The 18,593-nt window shown below is 29.8% G+C and overlaps 1 protein-coding gene across 2 annotated transcripts in view; it reads left to right on the top strand.

Annotated features, from left to right (window-relative positions):
- The first annotated feature begins 525 nt into the window (after positions 1-525).
- Positions 526-18,593, top strand: part of LOC107441695 (space blanket) — a 53,401-nt gene continuing 35,333 nt past the window's right edge. Inside the window, exon 1 of one of the 2 annotated variants that reach the window (XM_043047197.2) lies at positions 526-753. In XM_043047197.2, the coding sequence (XP_042903131.1) occupies positions 643-753 (111 nt within the window). In that variant the 5' untranslated portion in view covers positions 526-642. Of the gene's footprint in view, positions 754-926; positions 1,057-18,593 lie in introns of those variants that run through there. The other variant, XM_043047198.2, reaches the window with a different exon arrangement.

The raw sequence follows: 18,593 nt of genomic DNA on the forward strand, positions 1-18,593 counted from the left end.
AAACGAAAAGGAATTAGGGTCATTACTTTCATTCTAAACCATTACACTTTCCCTCCACGTCTTTCGTAAGTGATGCACCTATGTATTTCGTTTTAGGCCTCACAAAAACAAAATTAATCTATTGAAAAATATAGTTTTTAAAATTTTTAATTCCTTTTATTATATTTTTTATTTATATAGTTAGAAACTTTGATATATTAAAATATTGTTTTTATCCAATAAATTAATTCATGACAAAATCCTAGATTGTTTAAATTTTTTCATTACAGATTTTAAAAATACATTATTTTTTAATGCTTTACAAATTATTATTCATTGATTCATTTTACTTGTGTGTTCGTAATCTTTTTTTAAATGTTATTATTATTTTTAGAATTAACTAAAGAATATTTAAAATATTTCGTGAATATGTCAAATAGAATTTCATCTCGGAATATTTTATATTACTTATTCTCTAAGCCTATAGCATTTTGATGCGATGTATATTATTCAACGGCACAGAATTTGCGCTAGGGGGCGTGTTCTTTAGAATATGGGAGCGCTTATTTAACTCTTCCGCGGATCGAAAGTTTCGCATTTCTGGGATATAGCTCTCACTTTCTAGAAAGCGGAGAATATTCCTTTAACAAACTAAAAAATAAAATGATTTCTTACCTGAAAACGATTTTAATTACCGCTTTCTTTCTCTCATGTAATAGCGAGGAATCATCGAATTCTAAATCCGGACTATGGAAAACCGCTGAACAAATGCAGGTAATTTAATCAGCCTTTTTATGACATTTCTAAGTTTTAAACGTTTGATTTAAATATAAATTAACAATTTCTTAAAAAAGAACTTTTTATAAAGTGTAAACATCAAACTTATTACAGTAAAAACTAAAACTGAGACATTATTTTAGAGTTCAAAACAATTGTTGAAGAATATTTTTTTAGGAACTAAAAAGAATTATTTCTTACTTGAAAACGATTTTAATTGCCACTTTCTTCCTCGCGTCCAATAGCAAAGAATCATCGAATTCTAAATCCGGACTATGGAAAACCGCTGAACAAATGCAGGTAATTTAATCAGCATTTTTATTATATTTCTTAGTTTCAAACGTTTGATTTAAGTATAAATAAAAAATTTCTCAAAAAAGAACTTTTTATAAAGTGTAAGCATCAAAATTATTACAGTAAAAACTAAAACTGAGACATCATTTTAGAGTTCAAAACAATTGTTGAAGAATATTTTTTTAGGAACTAAAAAAAAATGATTTCTTACCTGAAAACGATTTTAATTGCCACTTTCTTCCTCGCTTGTAATAGCAAAGAATCATCGAATTCTAAATCTGGTTCATGGAAAAACAGCTAAACAAATGCAGGTAATTTAATTAGCATTTTAGTCGCATTTCTTAATTTTTAACGCGTGATTTGTAACTAAAAATTTCTGAAGATAGAACTTTTACAAAGTGTAAACATCGAAAAACAATGCAATGAAAATTAAAATTGAGACATTGCTTTAGAGTTTAAAACAATTATTCAAAATGGCTTTAATATGAAATTGATATTTTTTTAATTATTGCATCATTTGCGCCATGAATTGTAACGTTTAAAAAAATATTAGGGTCTTTTACTTATATTTACAAAAAAGAAAAAATATAGTTAAACTCTTACATTAAATACATTTTGCTTTATGTTTGTCAAAATTTTATCTCACTCACAAAATTTGTGTAGCATTCCTTACTTTATAAATTTTAGTTTGCGCGTAATTGAAACATTTATATATTCTGAACATTTAATACAGTTCGAGGAAAAAAAAGAAATATTTTTTAAGTTATGAAAAAAATAAATGTATGAAATTTTCACTTAATTTGTCAAAAATAGTATACTTTCATTAAGAAGTGCCTACTTGGCCCGAATTTTTTCACAATTTTTTTTGAAAATTTATGCTATTAAAACAGAAAAATATTATTGATGGCCTTTCCATATTTAATATTTGTTACAAATCTGTTTTTGTGTAGTGCATTTATTTAAACTTTCAATGTCCAATAAAAAAAAATTGAGATTTTTAAAATATTGCGGGCTTAGAGCTACTTAAGGCCGTTTATTTTTTTTTTTTTATCTTTTTATCGATTTTTTTGAAACAAATATGACATTCTTTTTTTTAACGAAATGATCTGAAAAAACTGGCAATAATATAGTTATAGATAATTAAATGAATGCTTGCAACCTGAACCTTCTTTTAAACCACTTAATTTGTTAACCATTGTGGTAATTAAAAAAAGTGAATTGAAAAAATGAATAGAAGTTAATAAATAATGAAAAAAAAATATTTTTCTGTAAAAAGATGAAAATAATTTGTAACAAAACATCGAAAAAAATTACTGACACGTCATTTTATAAAACTACTACAAGTAGTTTTCGAAGTAATCTTGGAAGCTACTTTAAATAAAAAAATTAATAAATAAAGTAAAATTAATAAATAAATAAAAATTAAATTTAGTAAAAAAATAAAAATTAAAAAAAAATGTTTTTCCATAAATAATAGAAATCATTTAAAACAAAACAGAGAAAATATTTAATATCACGTTATTTTATGAAATATTTCGTAATATTGCTTTCATACTTTAATTTTTACTTTTCCAGTATGCTGTTGAAAGCTTATGAATTTAAAAATGTTGTACTTTGTACTGATATATATATATATACAATGTTTACAATATCTCTAGCACAACCATAACAACGCTTTATGAATTCCCAAAGCAAAATTAATACCTCTCCTTAATGCCTCTTAAACTTTCTTTAATTAGAAATTTATCTTAATACTTTAAAATGATACATCTTTTACTAATAGTTGGGCCAAAGTTGGGTCTACCTACACTATGTTATTTTGCCTTAATTTTCTTTTAGAAAATGATTTTTAAAACCTTATATTTACTTAAACAATAGTAATATCACAACATTATTCGATTCGACAGCAAATTTTAAATTGTAAGTACCTAATTTTTGACACTTAATATAATTATATGTAAGTTTCGGAATAAGTAAATTATTGTTTCTCTTCTTCTCAATAATAAAACCTTAAATTATAAAAGTTTTTTTCATTTGTGTTTTTCTTCAACATTTCATATTTTTTATTAATATTAAAACTCAAAATTTACAATAGAAATGAAAAAAGTTTATCTTTCTAATCAAAATTTACAATTTTCTAGATTTTTTTTTATCTATATTATCGAAGAAAGTTTCAACTTCCTTTATCAGCGGCTTTCAATCGGTGTTACACTGAAAATATTTCTTTCTCCAACATTTCTAATTAATGTTAAAAATTAAAAATTCACAAAAAAAATTTGAAGAAGAACAAATTTTAAAATTTTATCTTTAGCAATCGGGTACGACGAAAAGAAAAAAATACAAAATTTTACATTGATTTTCCTGCTATGCATAGATTTTTTAATAACTGTGCAGCACTGGGCCGTTAGACAAAATCTTAGCAGGTTGACAAAAGCTAAGCAGCGTAGTTGATCTTATGAAACAATTTCCCTCGTATACTTTTGTCATGTTAAACTTTTGTTTATTTCGCTTACGTTGATTGCGGAAAAATAATCTACGTCTTCGGGAAAGATAATGTTGTTAAACGGAGAAAGTTTTAACCGTAAAACTCAGTCTTACCAGACCCGAACCCGTGATATGCCCTTTCGAAAACAATATCCAACAAGGTAAGATTGAAATTCACATAAATAAGAAAGACAGAACGCGTATTTTACTGTCAGGTATATGGAGAGACAAGTACATTTACAAACTTTTATTAGTGGCGTTTTTTTACGCTCTCTGCTTTAATAACTCCACATTTTTTCATAAGATTTGATTATAAAAATTTTACATCATAATGTAATTGCCGTTGAAGATTGCTTTGATTTTGTATAAAAGTTTTAGTTAATTAAATGAACAGTTAAATTTTTGTTGGTTAATTTGCATTAATCTATACTAATATTTAAATTGCTGTGCATGTGAGTTTTAGTATGTAACATAAAAATCATTTACGCATGTTGTTGTTTGACTTAGAGACTGAGTTCTGGTAAAATTATAAATGGATCCTTGCTTCTGACTGGGTAGAGAACTACTAGTTTATTTACATGACAGGGTGTGCGACATCCATCTGTCGAGCAGCTCGCACAAAAAGCTGAATAATTTATCCAACCTGATCTTCTTTTGTGGTTTAAGGGGAAAGTTGTGTAGAATATACTTGATTAAAAAAGTACATGCATATCTGCTTCAAGAAAAAAAATAATAAAAGTGCCATGCTGTGGAGGAAAAAGTTACATTTAAGATTAATATTTGCTTAGGTTATCGACTTTTCATTGGAAATCGTGTGTGCTAGTTAATATGCTATATTAGCCTGTAAGTCTTACAGCCTATATTCGGAGTTTCGTAATGACCACCCTTAATTATATATTTTCAAAATACTTTTTTCTAAAATGAAGTCAAATTGGTATGATATTAAAGGAAGCAAATTAAGGAAAGAGAGGCTGAAATTATCAAAGCGTGTTTGATTGCCACAGGAAATAGAGGGCTTACGATTATGAGTGTTAGATACTCCATCCAGTTTTACCAAACTGTTTTTGATGTTTTTTCGTCCCTTTTTCGTCAATAGTGATACATCCGATTTTGCAAACCATTATACCCTTACCCCATTCTGCAAAATATTTCTTTGACTTCTCTTTTTACTGGGATTCTAAAAATATAAATTAAGGATGGCAATTACGGAACATCCTATGCATTACAAATGCTGTTTGTTAAAATTCGAATCGAAGCTTGTTTTGTCAGATGCTGTAAATGTAATATACTTTAAGCCACATTGCTGTTATTAACTTTTAAGTTGTGACAAACAGTATTTACGCTTTGCAGAACTAATTTTTAATTTTAATAATGAAAAAAAAATTCCTTTCTTTAAAGTCGTGAAAAAAGTATTCTCCAATTAGGGTCATAAGCTATATGAGTTGATGCTCATATGGATCATTTAAAAATAAATGTATACCTCTTAATGAAGGATATATAAATTAATTTACAAGCAGGGTTAGATTGAACAATAATTGATTTATTCAAATAATCGCTTCCCAGGAATGAGTAGAGATTTTGATTAATCTATTAATCAAGTGACTAATAATAATTACTTCACCTTTGGGGTCATAACTTACCACTTTTGGAGAAATATTGGTCATATTATTTTTAGTGTACCTAACTGTACAAATATATTATTTTGATAAATTCTATTTATTTAGTGCTTTAAAAGTTTTGTGCTTATCTAATTGATAAATCAAATAATAACTATTCAGTTAACTTTGATAATTTTTTTCTCTTTATATAACTAAATAATTTGATTTTAAGATTAAAAAAAATTTTGTCTCGATTATGTGAATTAGAATCGAAGAGGTTGTTCGCTTCGGACGCTTTTATATTTCTGGGGGGGGGGAATTTTTAACAAAATATCTATGTTTTCAATCAGTATCTAATTAACGAGAATTATGATGTACTACGCAATATTAATGGCTACAAAACATTAATAAGGAATAAATATATAATTATGTTCTGAAACTCTTCTAATATGACTTTTGCAACAATCAATTAAACTCTGACGTCTTGACTTAAATCTCTTTACGCCAAGTAGCTAATGAGGTCATAAGTTTGGCTTTCCATCCTTGCTGGTCAAGAATTGCTTCCCTTGCACTCTGCCAACTGGACCAACCCAGGATGTTTCCTTACTATCATTTGTCTGTTGATTAGTTTCGACTGGCCTCTTTTCCGTTTTCAATTTGGCGCCAAGGTCAAAGTTATTCTAGTTGAATCTTTTGGGGACATTCTAAACATGTGTCTTATCCAAGACTATCTTTGCTTTTCGTTTCTATTGTGATGGGTTTCATTTTTGATTTATAACTGAGTTTGTGAATTTATTTGAGTTGTATATCTTTAAATTTCGCCTCCGGTATTTAGTTTGAAAAGTGTCAAGTTATTATTTATTTATTTATTTTGTTGTTGTTGCTTTTACAGCCGCTATGACTCGCTATATAGGAGTACAGATTTAACTGTGGCATTAAAAATTAAGAACTTTAGTTAAGTATTTAAGTTAGATGATTTTCAAATTCTTTGTAATTTTCTGAAAATATAATGCAATTTTTTTTAATTTTGCTGTGATGCTCATTGATTGTCTGACGTAAATGCTTGTAAATTGGCGAATGTCTAAAATTGAAAAGTATCCTAAGCATCAGTTCCCAAAAGGTGTTCCTCGAATTCTTATAAATTAAGGAAGTTCCGGAAGTTGATATTTTTTTAACCAATGATGTTGTTGTTGACGTATGCCTGTTTAGGCAGAGGGGGTGCGATTGTTCTTGTTTTCCAGTGGCGCCATCTATGGCCAAGAATTCGACTTCTGCAAACCATACGTCGCACCCGTTTATAGGGCAAACCCATTCATACAACCATTCATTCATCCACAGATCGTAATTTTGACCTGAATCAGAGAACGATCGATCTCCAATCCAGTACCCCCAGAGGTATTGATTTGTTACGGGAACATGGAGGACTTTCGCGACTCGACAGATATAGCGTGCGTCAGTCACTTTACTACAGTTCGGCCGGCGGGTTTCGAACCCACGAACTCTCGGACATAGGTCCAGTGCCCTACCGACCAGGCTATCCCGGCAATTAACCAATGATAATTCTATCTATATCCAACCAATAATCCATAGCTTATTTAATATATCGGTTGTTTATATGAACTTATTAATGAAAAAAATGGCAATAAAAAAGACAGTAAAGTTTAGAAAGGAATTTCAATAACAATTTATTGAATAAATTATGAAAAGAATATCCATTTATAAAAAATTCATCGAGCTTTTCAATTCAGAACAAAATAACTAAATTCAAGAATAAAGAATTTTATTTCTCTGATAATTATTCGCAACGCTTATAATCGTTTTTCTTTTTTCGTTTTTTTTAAAAAAAAAACCATAATTCATCTTTTATCTTTCTCATTCATTTGCAACATATTCAGCATTATATTTACTTACACCAAGAACAAATTCATGTTATTAAATATTTCATTCTTCACATGAAATATTTTCAAAATAATTAGTATTTTTTTCTTGTTTAGTATATTCACAGCTGCATATAGTATATAGCACATATTTTAAAAATGCTTATTATGGGCAGTGATTACCTGTTAAGTATTTCAAACGTAATAATTTATTAATAGGCTTAATTTTAAATCATTAAGAGTAAATACCGTAACTGAAACCACAGTGCATGCATTTATTTTACAAGTTGTAAGAAACAGTACACATACAATGTAAAACTAATTTCTAATTGTAAATATGAAAGGAAAAATTTCTTTTTTCAATAATTCTTCAGAAAATACGTCTCAAGTTAGGGTTAGGAGAGTTATCATTCGTTTATAAAAAGGAATGTATACTTCTAAATACATGATGGAATAACTAATTTACGCACTAGATTGGAGTTATAATTCTTTTAAAATTCAACGACATGAATTTTTTTTATTGTGATTTTATTATATTTGAAAATCCTATTGTAAAGATACTTCGTAAATATGATTAAATCGTTATATTAATTTACTTGATTATCTGTTACTCAGGTAATGTTAATTTATTTTATAATATTAGCATTGCAATTATTCTAAAGATAATATTGAATTAGGGATAAACAATTTTCACTTTTGAATATGTTCATTAAATATAATTATCAATATCTGCTTGTTCAATTTTCTCCTCTAGTAATTGTATGTTTACGATAATTGGAATGAATTGTGCTGAGATAGGCTCTTACTAAACACTGGATTAATTAATCTCAATACTGAGAATTTTATTGCTTGTTAAACTAATTCACACCATCTGTTTATTTTTGGAATATTACGAGGAAACAATACAGACGAGAAATTTTAAATTTTCGTCTGACTCTTTCCTTATTATTAATTTATTATGTTTAACTTCGGAAGTTTTTTATATTGAAAGTTTTATATGAAGTATCTTTACGGATATGAGAACTTTTCATATTAATTTACAAAGAATATAATAAGAATTAATAAGAAATAATAAGAATTGATAAGAATTATAAAAATAATTAATAAGAATTATAAAAAGAATTAATAAAAATTATAAAAAGAATTAATAAGAAATATATATACTAATTAAAGAAGTTTTTTGAAATTGTTATTTAAACTCATTATTCTTGGTAGTAAATATGAGTAATTCTTAAAATAAAATTTTATAACTTCCGAAATGATTGTATTTAATAAATTGAAATTTCTAAATTATTTTCGGAAAATATGCAGTGTTATAATTCATATTTAGGAAAATTATTTTTAACTTCGTTGAATTACATTTTATTTTTGTTATACCTTATCATTATATTTTCAGAAACATCAACGGTTTCATCTTAAGAGGACGCTATACCGAGGGAAAAGCCCTTCGTAACGAATTTTATATGTAAGCAATACAATTGTAACAATTTATTAATAGTAGTAAATGTAATACAAACACAGCTAAGTACTGTACCTTAAATCACAGTGCTAGAATATCTGTTCGAAGTTGCAACAAAAAGAAAAAAATATAAAACTAATTTCTAATTTTAAATATGAGAAGAAAAATCAATTTTACCAGAAGTCTTAAAAAAAGTACTACGTTTCTAGTTAGGGTTATGAGAGTTAATATTCATTTTAAACGAAATGTATATTCCAAAATAGATGATCGATGTATTTAGATATATATAAATAAATAAATTTAAATCTCCTGCGTAAGTAATTTTTAAAAAAAATTAGAAAAAGTGAGTTTAGGTAACCCTAGATCAAACCATGGAATTTCAAATGCTAATTTTTCTCAAATTATCAAAAATCAACCAGATTATGACAGAATTATAGGGGAGAGTGGGGTCAATTGTAACTGGGTAAGATTGTAACAGAGCAAAAATTTCGAGTGTCGGGTTCTAGATTTGGTTCCTAGGTGGCGCATAAGGTGTATTTAGTAAATCTACATGTACACCCCTGCTGGCAGCCATTTTTACGTACTTTTGAAAGAGTTACGTCACAAAAGATATTTTCATGCTACGTAAGTACTTTTTTTGGTATTAGAATATTATATTGTTACAAAGTAATTATGTTTAAACAAATAAAAATTATTAACCGAATATGTAAGTGGACACCTTAATTAATATTTTTAAAAAATGATTAGTTTTGTTAATTAACTAGCATTGTTTTTAACAAATGGAGCTGAAATGGCGTCTTGGGGACGATTGTAACAATAAGTAAAGGGACGATTGTAACAGCTGAAAATAAATAATCTTATGTTTACAAACCATTACTTAACTCTTTAAGAACCACCAATAGTTTCCTATATCATTTATATTATGTTGCATGTGCATTATTTTATTTGTCACCTTTCACAGCATAAATTAAAATTTTTAACCCCTTAAAGTTAAAAGTTTAACCCTTTAGGTCTCTGCTCATTATTATTTTTACTCCTAAAATATCACTACTATTTTGATCAATAAAAAAATATATCACAACTATGATAATATGTATAATTAACTATGTTTTAGTTGAATTTATGAACTGTTACAATTGACCCCGTAAGTGGGGACAATTGTAACAAGTGCACGACTGTCAAAAATTGTTAATAACTAATATAATAACATTTAAAATAAGCTATTTTTTTTCTAGTAGAGGATAGTCTACTTCACTCGTATGTTAATTAATACTAATAATATATTGGATTGTTTGTTAGTTAAAAATAGTTAAGTAAAAAATGTTACAATTGACCCCATTCTCCTTTACTATGGGAAAGTTATCCTGTAATAGTTTGTTTGCATATTTTGTTATTTCAAAAATATTTTTTTCCATATTTGAAAGTTTAGACATTAGGTTTACATTAAATCACTTTTTTCTTAAGTTTAAATTTTTAAATACCTGTGGATTTGAATCAGAATTTGCCATGAAAAGTTTCTCCCAAGATATGGTATAGCCTCCACTGAAAGATTTATTTAAATAGCAACAGAAAATAATACTTGTGGTGACTAAAAATATATATTTATTAGGAAGTAGAAACTTAGGAAAAAAGGGGATAAATTTATAATATTTTTACTATTTTATAAAGTATAAATTTTGCTATATCCTTGAGACTAAATCTTAACATTTTATTCATGAAATTATACATTAATAATAATAGAACATTTATATTTCTGATAACTAAGTTATGCTTATAAAGATGTAAGAAATAATAATAATAACAATAAAAGTAAAATTTCAAATATTTTTATCGTTTCAGAAAACTTATACTCTAAGAAATTCCGGATTGAATTACGGTATAAAAAACCGGCACTTTGAGTGCATCATCCGTAAAATGCATTTTACTATTAATATTATACCGTCATTTTTATAGAAATATTTATTTAAACAATGTGATTCAGTGATTTTACGGTAATAATTGCTGTAAAAATTACACTGTATCAGATTTTTTGTTCTGTAACATGTTCCGGTAAAATTGGATTTTACGCCAAAAAGTGCCGACACCTTGAGTGCCGGTGCTTGATGGTAATTTGATCCGGAATTTTTTTACAGTGTACAGACAGTCATGTTTTTACACAATAAGGTTAAATTTTCATTAATTTATACATGGTAAATTAATAAAATTTTTATCTTATTGAATTTACATGGTAAATAATAATAAAAATATACTTTAAAAATTTTTTTAAAAATACTCATTTATATATATAATAGTCACTTACAGCAGTCCTTACTCATTTACAAAATGTGAACAATGATTTTAAAAAAACTCTTTTCAAATAGGTATAAGATCCTGGAGATACCTAGGTAGGTACCTAGTAGATTTTAGTTATCCAAGTAGGTAGCAGGTTCTAGTGCGGTATCAAGTAGGTACCGCGCTAGAGCTGCACAATGGGCTATCGGCGAAGGTTTAGAAAACATTCTTGAGGATGATCCAAAGACATGCCATCACAATTTTGATCGTCCTGCAGTGGACTGATCGCTAAGACACAGTTTCAAGCAGATCACCGAAGTCAAGCATCACTGGCTGCCGGGTGGGTGACCACTCTGTTCAGGGTGCAAAGGGATCAAGGTACCGAAGTGGAGGTGCCATCAGCTCTGCAGAGAATCAAAATTGTGATGGCATGTCTTCTGATTACTCTAGGAATGTTTCCTAGACCGTCCCGAATAGCCCATTGTGCAGCTCTGTGACGTAAATATATACAACAACAACAATTATGATCCTCTGCAGAGAGGATGACTCCTCCGCTTTGGTAGTCCGACGACCTGCGCACGATTTCGAGCACTTTACGGTATAACAGTTTAGCGAGGACTGATACCGCGCACCCTCGGTCCCTACGCCGTCTGATCAAAGTTATCACCCACCCGCATACTAACCGCAGCCAGTAATGTATGACCTCAGTGATCTGCTATTTCCTCTGTGTCGTCTTAAAGATTAGTCCTCTGCGTGATGATCATAATTGTGATGGCATGTCTTCGATAGCCTATTGTCCAGCTCCAGTACAACGTAAATAACATACCTCCTCAATAAGCTGAAGTTTCATATATATCCGACGAAGTGGCTGGGCGATCAGCGTGCCTGACTGCGAAGCCAATTGTTACGGGTTCGAATCCCGCTCAGGAAATGGATGTTTCTCTCTGCCTGTTGTACTCAGTCGTGTGATGTGTGAATGTGGCTTACCGTTTTAACTGGCACCTGTGACAGAGTGGAGTGGGTAAAGTTCCTCGCCTCCGTGTCTTAGGTTCAAAGATGCCCACCGGATAACTTTAAATGAGCAGCTGTTCCAGCATCTTCCAAAGCGAAGAACAAGTGCTTGCCGTTAAAAAAAAAAAAATTCCGAGTGATGTGAAGATGCAGTCGAAGTGTTTTATGTGTGTGCTATGTGGAAAATGACGTTTACTGACGGCAACCAGTGATGCTTGACTTCCGTGTTCTACTGAGAAACGTTTCTAAGATCAGTCCACTGCGGGACTTCAGCTTATTGAATTGTATCATTTCATGCTCAAACTTATAACAATAAGATAATCATCGCTTCATTATAACGTTACAAATTTAACAATGCAATGCCTAAAAGTATATTTTGTTACAAATAAAAAAGATGAGCCGTGACGGCTCATGGGATAGAGCATTCGCCTTCCAATGAGGTGAACCTGGTTTGAATCACAGCGATGGCTGGTCGATACCAATCTGTATCCGGCTTCCACCAATCAATGTGTTTACGTGAAATATCCTCAGCGGTAGATGGATAATAGGTTAGAGCCCCTTTGCCGACAGGCTAACCATGGGATGTTCTCGTAATTTTTTTCTTTATGTCACGTAAATGCGAGTTAGTTCAATCAAAAAGTTCTCCATGAAGACAAATTTGCCCCAATACTTGATCCCTTGTCTTCTTGATTGGGTTCAAAATTACAAGGATACGTAGTTGAACATCAGTAGTCGTAAACCCAAAAAAATTGGGCCAGCTGTAGTACAACGACGGTTATAAGAAATAAAAATTAAAAAGATAAGAAATTATAAAAAATAAGGAACGAAAAGAAAAGAAAAAAGAAGGGAAAATATATCAATCTTAAATTCTGCTTTCTAGATTATTGAACGCCTATTTATGAGTATTTAATATTTCTTTTAGCTATATTTTCATCCTCACATAATAACATTTAATTAATTTTTAATTTTGTTTCGTTGAGAATGTTAAATTTTTTTTGTCAATTTTCCCTTCATGGCCCTCATTTCCTGTTTATAATTTCAGAAATGTTATGTTAGTTAATTAAATTAATGTCTCCCAGGGGTCTAGCGTTCTTCATTAAAAACATTTCATTTTAATACCCAAAATTGTTCTTTTCTTTCTTTTCTTAGAACTTTCCCCCATAATTCGGAAGTTCAAAAACACTTATATCAATAATAATTAACAGTCACCTTTATGTAATTTCTGAACAGGAAAAGTACAACAAGCTGCACTGTTAATATAAAACGATTATACTCCACTATCACGATATTAATGATGATAATTACACTGAGTGCTTCAAGAAATCATGGGCGAAATAAAAGACTTATAGATATATGGATTCAAGACCCGTTTTCAAGACTTGCCAGACCTGAATGAGATGAAACAAAAGTAATTTGAAATAAAAGAAGTAAAGTTGCCAACGAAAACTGAAAAAATGAAGGTGAAAAACAAAACTAGATAAACCACAATAACCGAGAGAGAAAAAAGATGAAAAACAGAACAAGAAAAATGGTAGTGCAGAGAGGGGCAAATTAGTGTAAAATGTATTTCCACGTGCTAAGAAGAGGTCGTCAGGAACTAATGTCGTTAGCAAGGAAATCAGCAAATATATGAATAAAACAGGATTCCAGTATATCAAGATGAGCTGGTGTGACTGGTGTTGAAATTATATTGGCATTGTTGAAATTGAATTTGTGCTCAAGATTCCAACAATGTGTAGCGATTGATGTCATCTCGAATTCTTGATAAAGGGCATATATATCGTGTTCCTTAAGTCTAAATTTTAAGCGTAGAAACAGTTATTACTGTAATGACTAATATCACCTAGAACACGTGAGAACCAAATTTCCCACCAAAACTTGGAGATTAAAAAATAAACAAAATTCGTGTACATTTTTAAGTATTTAATTGAATTAGTATTAAAGTATTTCTCTTAGTTGTATAATTCCGTCAAAACAATAGAAAATTTAGAAGGGAATTAGGATTGTCAAGAATTTAAACTTTTCCACTCCCATACGTTTTCTGTTTGCGTTTAGTTTATTTTATTTCTTGTTTAAAACAATTGCCTCAGAAGCGGCAAGCAATTTAATATAAAGAAATATTGTTTATCTTCTGTGACCATTTCTACATCGGATTTTTTCACGAAACAATTCAATTTTTTCGGTGATTTAGAAACCCTTTCGCGCTTGCTAATCATAAATTCCACAACTCCGCCGTTCCTCAGAGAGAATCTGCTTTTCTTTGTTGGAAATGGCTTAGAGCTAATCTAAAATTCATGGACTAAGAAATCTAGGTTTAACTATTTTTAGTGCATTGCGCCTCCAAACATGCTTTTTTCCAGATTGCTTGGCTCTTCGTCCTGGAGTTTTTATTTGTATTCGGAAATTCAAAAGAAACATGCCTCTAAATGTTGCCACCGAACAGGGTAAAGGCTAGGAAAAGTTATATAAAGTTTATAAATCTTTACTCGGTAAATTTAATTCTCCTCGCTTTACGTTATAAAATGTTTTGAGAAAAGAATAAAATATTTTAGAAAATAGTTTGCGTATTTAACAGGTTGCGTTAAACATGTTTAGCTCGGATTATAAATTGAATAATAATGGAAGACCATTTTTTTATTATGATTATTATTAGAGTCATGAATATTTAATAGAGGCGGAAAAATATGCATCCAATTCACCAATGATTCAAAAATCTGACCTAGACCTGAGACCACATAGAATTATAAATCTTTGGCCTTAATATGCATTTTTCTTTTCAAATTTACACGTTTTGTGTTTTTATGTGCAAATGGGACTGCAATTTAATAAAATTACCTTTTGAATTTGTTCAGAAAAACTATAAAAATGCGTTAAAATTTTCAAATGACCGATTATGTAGAAGTTCCCCATCAAGATAACTGAAAACTACTGGCATGCTAACTCTATCATTTTTTAACCGGTTTACATCAAATTTGAAAAGGTATAAAAAGTATAGCATTGATGTAAACTCTATTGCAAAATTGAATTTTAAAATAACAATATGTCGGTACATTAAAAGAAAATACTTCAAAAATTAAATATTTAGATAATAAAAATTGAAATATTCATCAGTTCAACAAAACACCAATAACGATAGGAGTAAGCTTATTTCCGCCATACAAAGTGTCTAAGAATTCCGGATCAAATTACTGTAGACAGTGCAAATTATGGTAGCAATTTGAGTGCATAATCCTTAAAAACCATTCACACTAAAATTCATTTTTAACGTTTAATATTGCACCTTAAATTTTACAGTAATATTTATTTAATTAAAGTGATTCAGTAATTTTACACTATGTCAAATTTTTTGTTCCATAACATGTTCCGTTAAAAAGGGATTTTACGGTAAAAAGTATCGACACCCTGAGAACAGTACTTTCTACCATAAAATTTTTTACAATCCACTCATTCGAGAAAAAAAGTTCAAAATGTGGGAAGGAAAGGAAAATTACAGACATATGAAAAAAGGGGCGAAAAGAAAAATAATAATAAAAAAATAACAAACTGGGGGGAAAAAAAGGATAAATTTTTTTTACAAAATCCGGAAAATTAAAGATATAATCTTTTCATCAGCCCACACAATTATATCAACAAAAAAGAGTGCTTTCTGATATAACAAATAACAATAAACAACTTATTGTTTTTCTTAATTTTCTTTGTGTTTTTTTTTGTATTTACTTTGCTGCATATATATATATATATANTATATATATTCCTTCAGAACTCTTTACTTGGGAGTTCTTTCTTAATGACATACATGCTTCTTATCTTAATTTTATGTTATAAAAGCTTAAGCAAGCATTAAATAATATAGTTGAAACTACGATAGTTTTTTTTTAATCATCTCTCATTTTACATTTTATCGGATTTAAAATATAATTCACATTTTTTTTTTGAAGCTAAGGGTGCAAATTCAAACTTCGAAATTTCAATGACTTTTTTTATCATTTACATCATTTTTAGCTTCAAAGCAAATCGAAGATATCTTCAACAACTCTTTTTAAGGAAAAATACGTACATACGAATCCCATTTTGAAAAATAAAATTTATATATCCGAACAGGATTATATACAGCATTTTCGTTTCCGTTGAACTAAGATGGCATTTCATTTACTCACAAGAACCCATTTATGCGGTTTCATGCGAAAATTTATCTTACAAGAATTTTTTATCATTTGATTTCCAAGAGAATTTCCATTTCCTCCCATTACTTCTTTTCCCTTGGGAACATGAAAGGGGCGGGTAATTTGATTTGAGATTGCTGGAAGGTTCGATTTTGAGCGGCAGTTTCCTTTTCCGAATTCTTAGAAAAGTCCAAGAATTGGTAGGAAAATACTTAAACAAGGAGCAAAGGAACTAAATAGGACATTCCGAGAACTCTGGAACCGTATGAAATGTTTACCTTTCCCCTGTGTGTTGAATTCTAATTTTTTTTTCTTTTCTTCATTTGGTTCTTTTTTCTAAATCTAATCCGCAGTTGAAAAAGAACTTTTATTTGTACAGAACAAAGGCATTGCTAGTCGTATTTTTCTTAAAATATTATAACGCAATTTAACTTAATATATAATGTATACAAGCATTCCTACTTAATGTTTTCAATTAATGTACAGTGCGCAAAATAAAAAACGGACCACCCTTAATAACTTTTGCTCCAATAATCGGTTCTTCATGTTCTAGGACTTATTCTTAATGATTAGAATAGGTAACTTCAAATATGCTAATTAATTAATGGAGACGATATTTTAAATTACGAAAACAGACACAGAAACGTACTATCTCTGTAAACATAACTTTTTTCGACGAATTCGGATTTATGATCCTCGAAACATAGGGAGTAGCCGCAATCTGAGGAATATGGTCCCAATAGTATTGTCAGGAGAGCTGTCGAAAGTTTGGGCTTTTTGCATATTTCGGCATATCTCGAAATTTTTTTAAGTGAATTGAAATTTTTTTGCAAGCAGTTATAAAATTCATTTATCCAAAAATAATTCAATGCAAAAAATAACTTTTGATAAATATTTATTATTTTTTATTAATTTTATAAAATTAGTCAAAAACATTTTGAATTGTAAGGTACACAATTTTTATATCATTTTTAAAGAATATATTTTTACATGGCATAATACAAAATTTGAGTGAAATCAGTCTAATAGTTCCTGAGAAATCAAATTTTTAAATTATGACTTTTTTTTTAGAAAAAAAGCTTATATTTTTGACTATCCCCTACATTTTTGGGTCAGAAATCCGAATCCAATAAAAAAAGTTACATAGAATTAGTATTGAAGTGTTTCCATTATTTTGATTAACTATTGTAAAAATTGCGCGAAAGTTTACGACAATATATGTATTCGATATTAATCTAAAAAAGAGCAATTGGTACGCATGCCAGTCCCTGAATTAATTGGCATCAAGCCAAGGTAATTCAAAAACTATTTAGGTAGGTTTATATCAGGGCTAAGTTTATATAGAGTTAGTATAGAAGTGTTTCTATTATTTTGATTAATTCTGTAAATATTGCGCGAAAACTTACATAAAAAAAATTGCATTCGAGATCTAACTAATATATGAACGAACAAATGGCACGCATCCAAGCATATGAATTGATTGGCATCGCAGCAAAGTAGTTCAACGATTATGGAGCGTTTAATATAAGGAATGAACCCAACCCCTTAGTGCAGAGGAAAACTACGAAAACCTCCCAAGGTTAGAAAGATGGCAGGGAGATTCAAACTCATGATCCGTCTAATGCTGAGGATATTTTAAGTCAGCGTTGTGGACGGTGCTAGCCGGTAACAGAACTTCTATCGACCAGGCACCACTGGGATTTGAACCTGGGTTCTCTCATCTCACAAGTATAGCTTCTCATTAATCTTCGTTTCCCCCCCCCTAAAATTCTATATTTTTTTTAAAAAAAGAAATGATAATTTTGTTTTTAAAATATATAATAATGATAATTTTGAGTTAGAACATTTTGTTAATATGCTAATCGTAACAAAATAAACAATTACTTGGATATGAAAAATAATCAAAATAATCAATTGAGAAAAAAATTTAAACTTGGGAACATAGAATGCGTGACACAATAAGGAGAAATAAATGAGAAATAATATAAGTTGTTAACAATCTAAAATGATAACCTTATATTGCATAACATTTGAAGTGCAAACGGATTTCAGCTCTTTTGAGGTATTTATGATTTTATAAAATTTCTATGTACACCGAAGAGCCATTACATTATGACTACCCTGTTGATAACATGTAGGACCACTTTTAGCCCCCAAAACAGCTAGCACCCTGCCGTGGCATTGATTCCACAAGGTGCTGATAGGTAGTCTGAGGTATCTGGTACCAAGCGCTCACCAACTGGTCCTGCAATTCTCTCGCATTGCGAGGGGGTAGCGTGGCAGCACGAATTTGGTTTTCCAAGTAGGACCACAGATGCTCTATTGGATTAAGGTCTGGTGAATTTGGGGGCCAAGACATGACTTGAAAGTCCCTAGAATGTTCTTCTACGATTCGACTCTAATGACATGGTGCATTATCCTGTTGGTAAACACCATCCCCCGCAGGAAAAACTGTTGCCATGAATGGGTGAACCTGGTCTGCAACTATGCTCAAGTAGCTTACAGACGTCAGGAATTTTTCTATGACGATTATGGGTCCTAATGTGCCCCATGAAAAAATTGTTTCTGGGCGAGAAACCATGAAAACCTGGGTGAGCCCATTGTTATAGATGGAGGGTGGCCATAAAGTAATGGCTCTTCGGTGTAATTCTTATAATTAATATCTTGTAATATAGGATCG

This window comes from Parasteatoda tepidariorum, chromosome 7, assembly GCF_043381705.1.
Source record: "Parasteatoda tepidariorum isolate YZ-2023 chromosome 7, CAS_Ptep_4.0, whole genome shotgun sequence".
Taxonomy (NCBI): domain Eukaryota; kingdom Metazoa; phylum Arthropoda; class Arachnida; order Araneae; family Theridiidae; genus Parasteatoda; species Parasteatoda tepidariorum.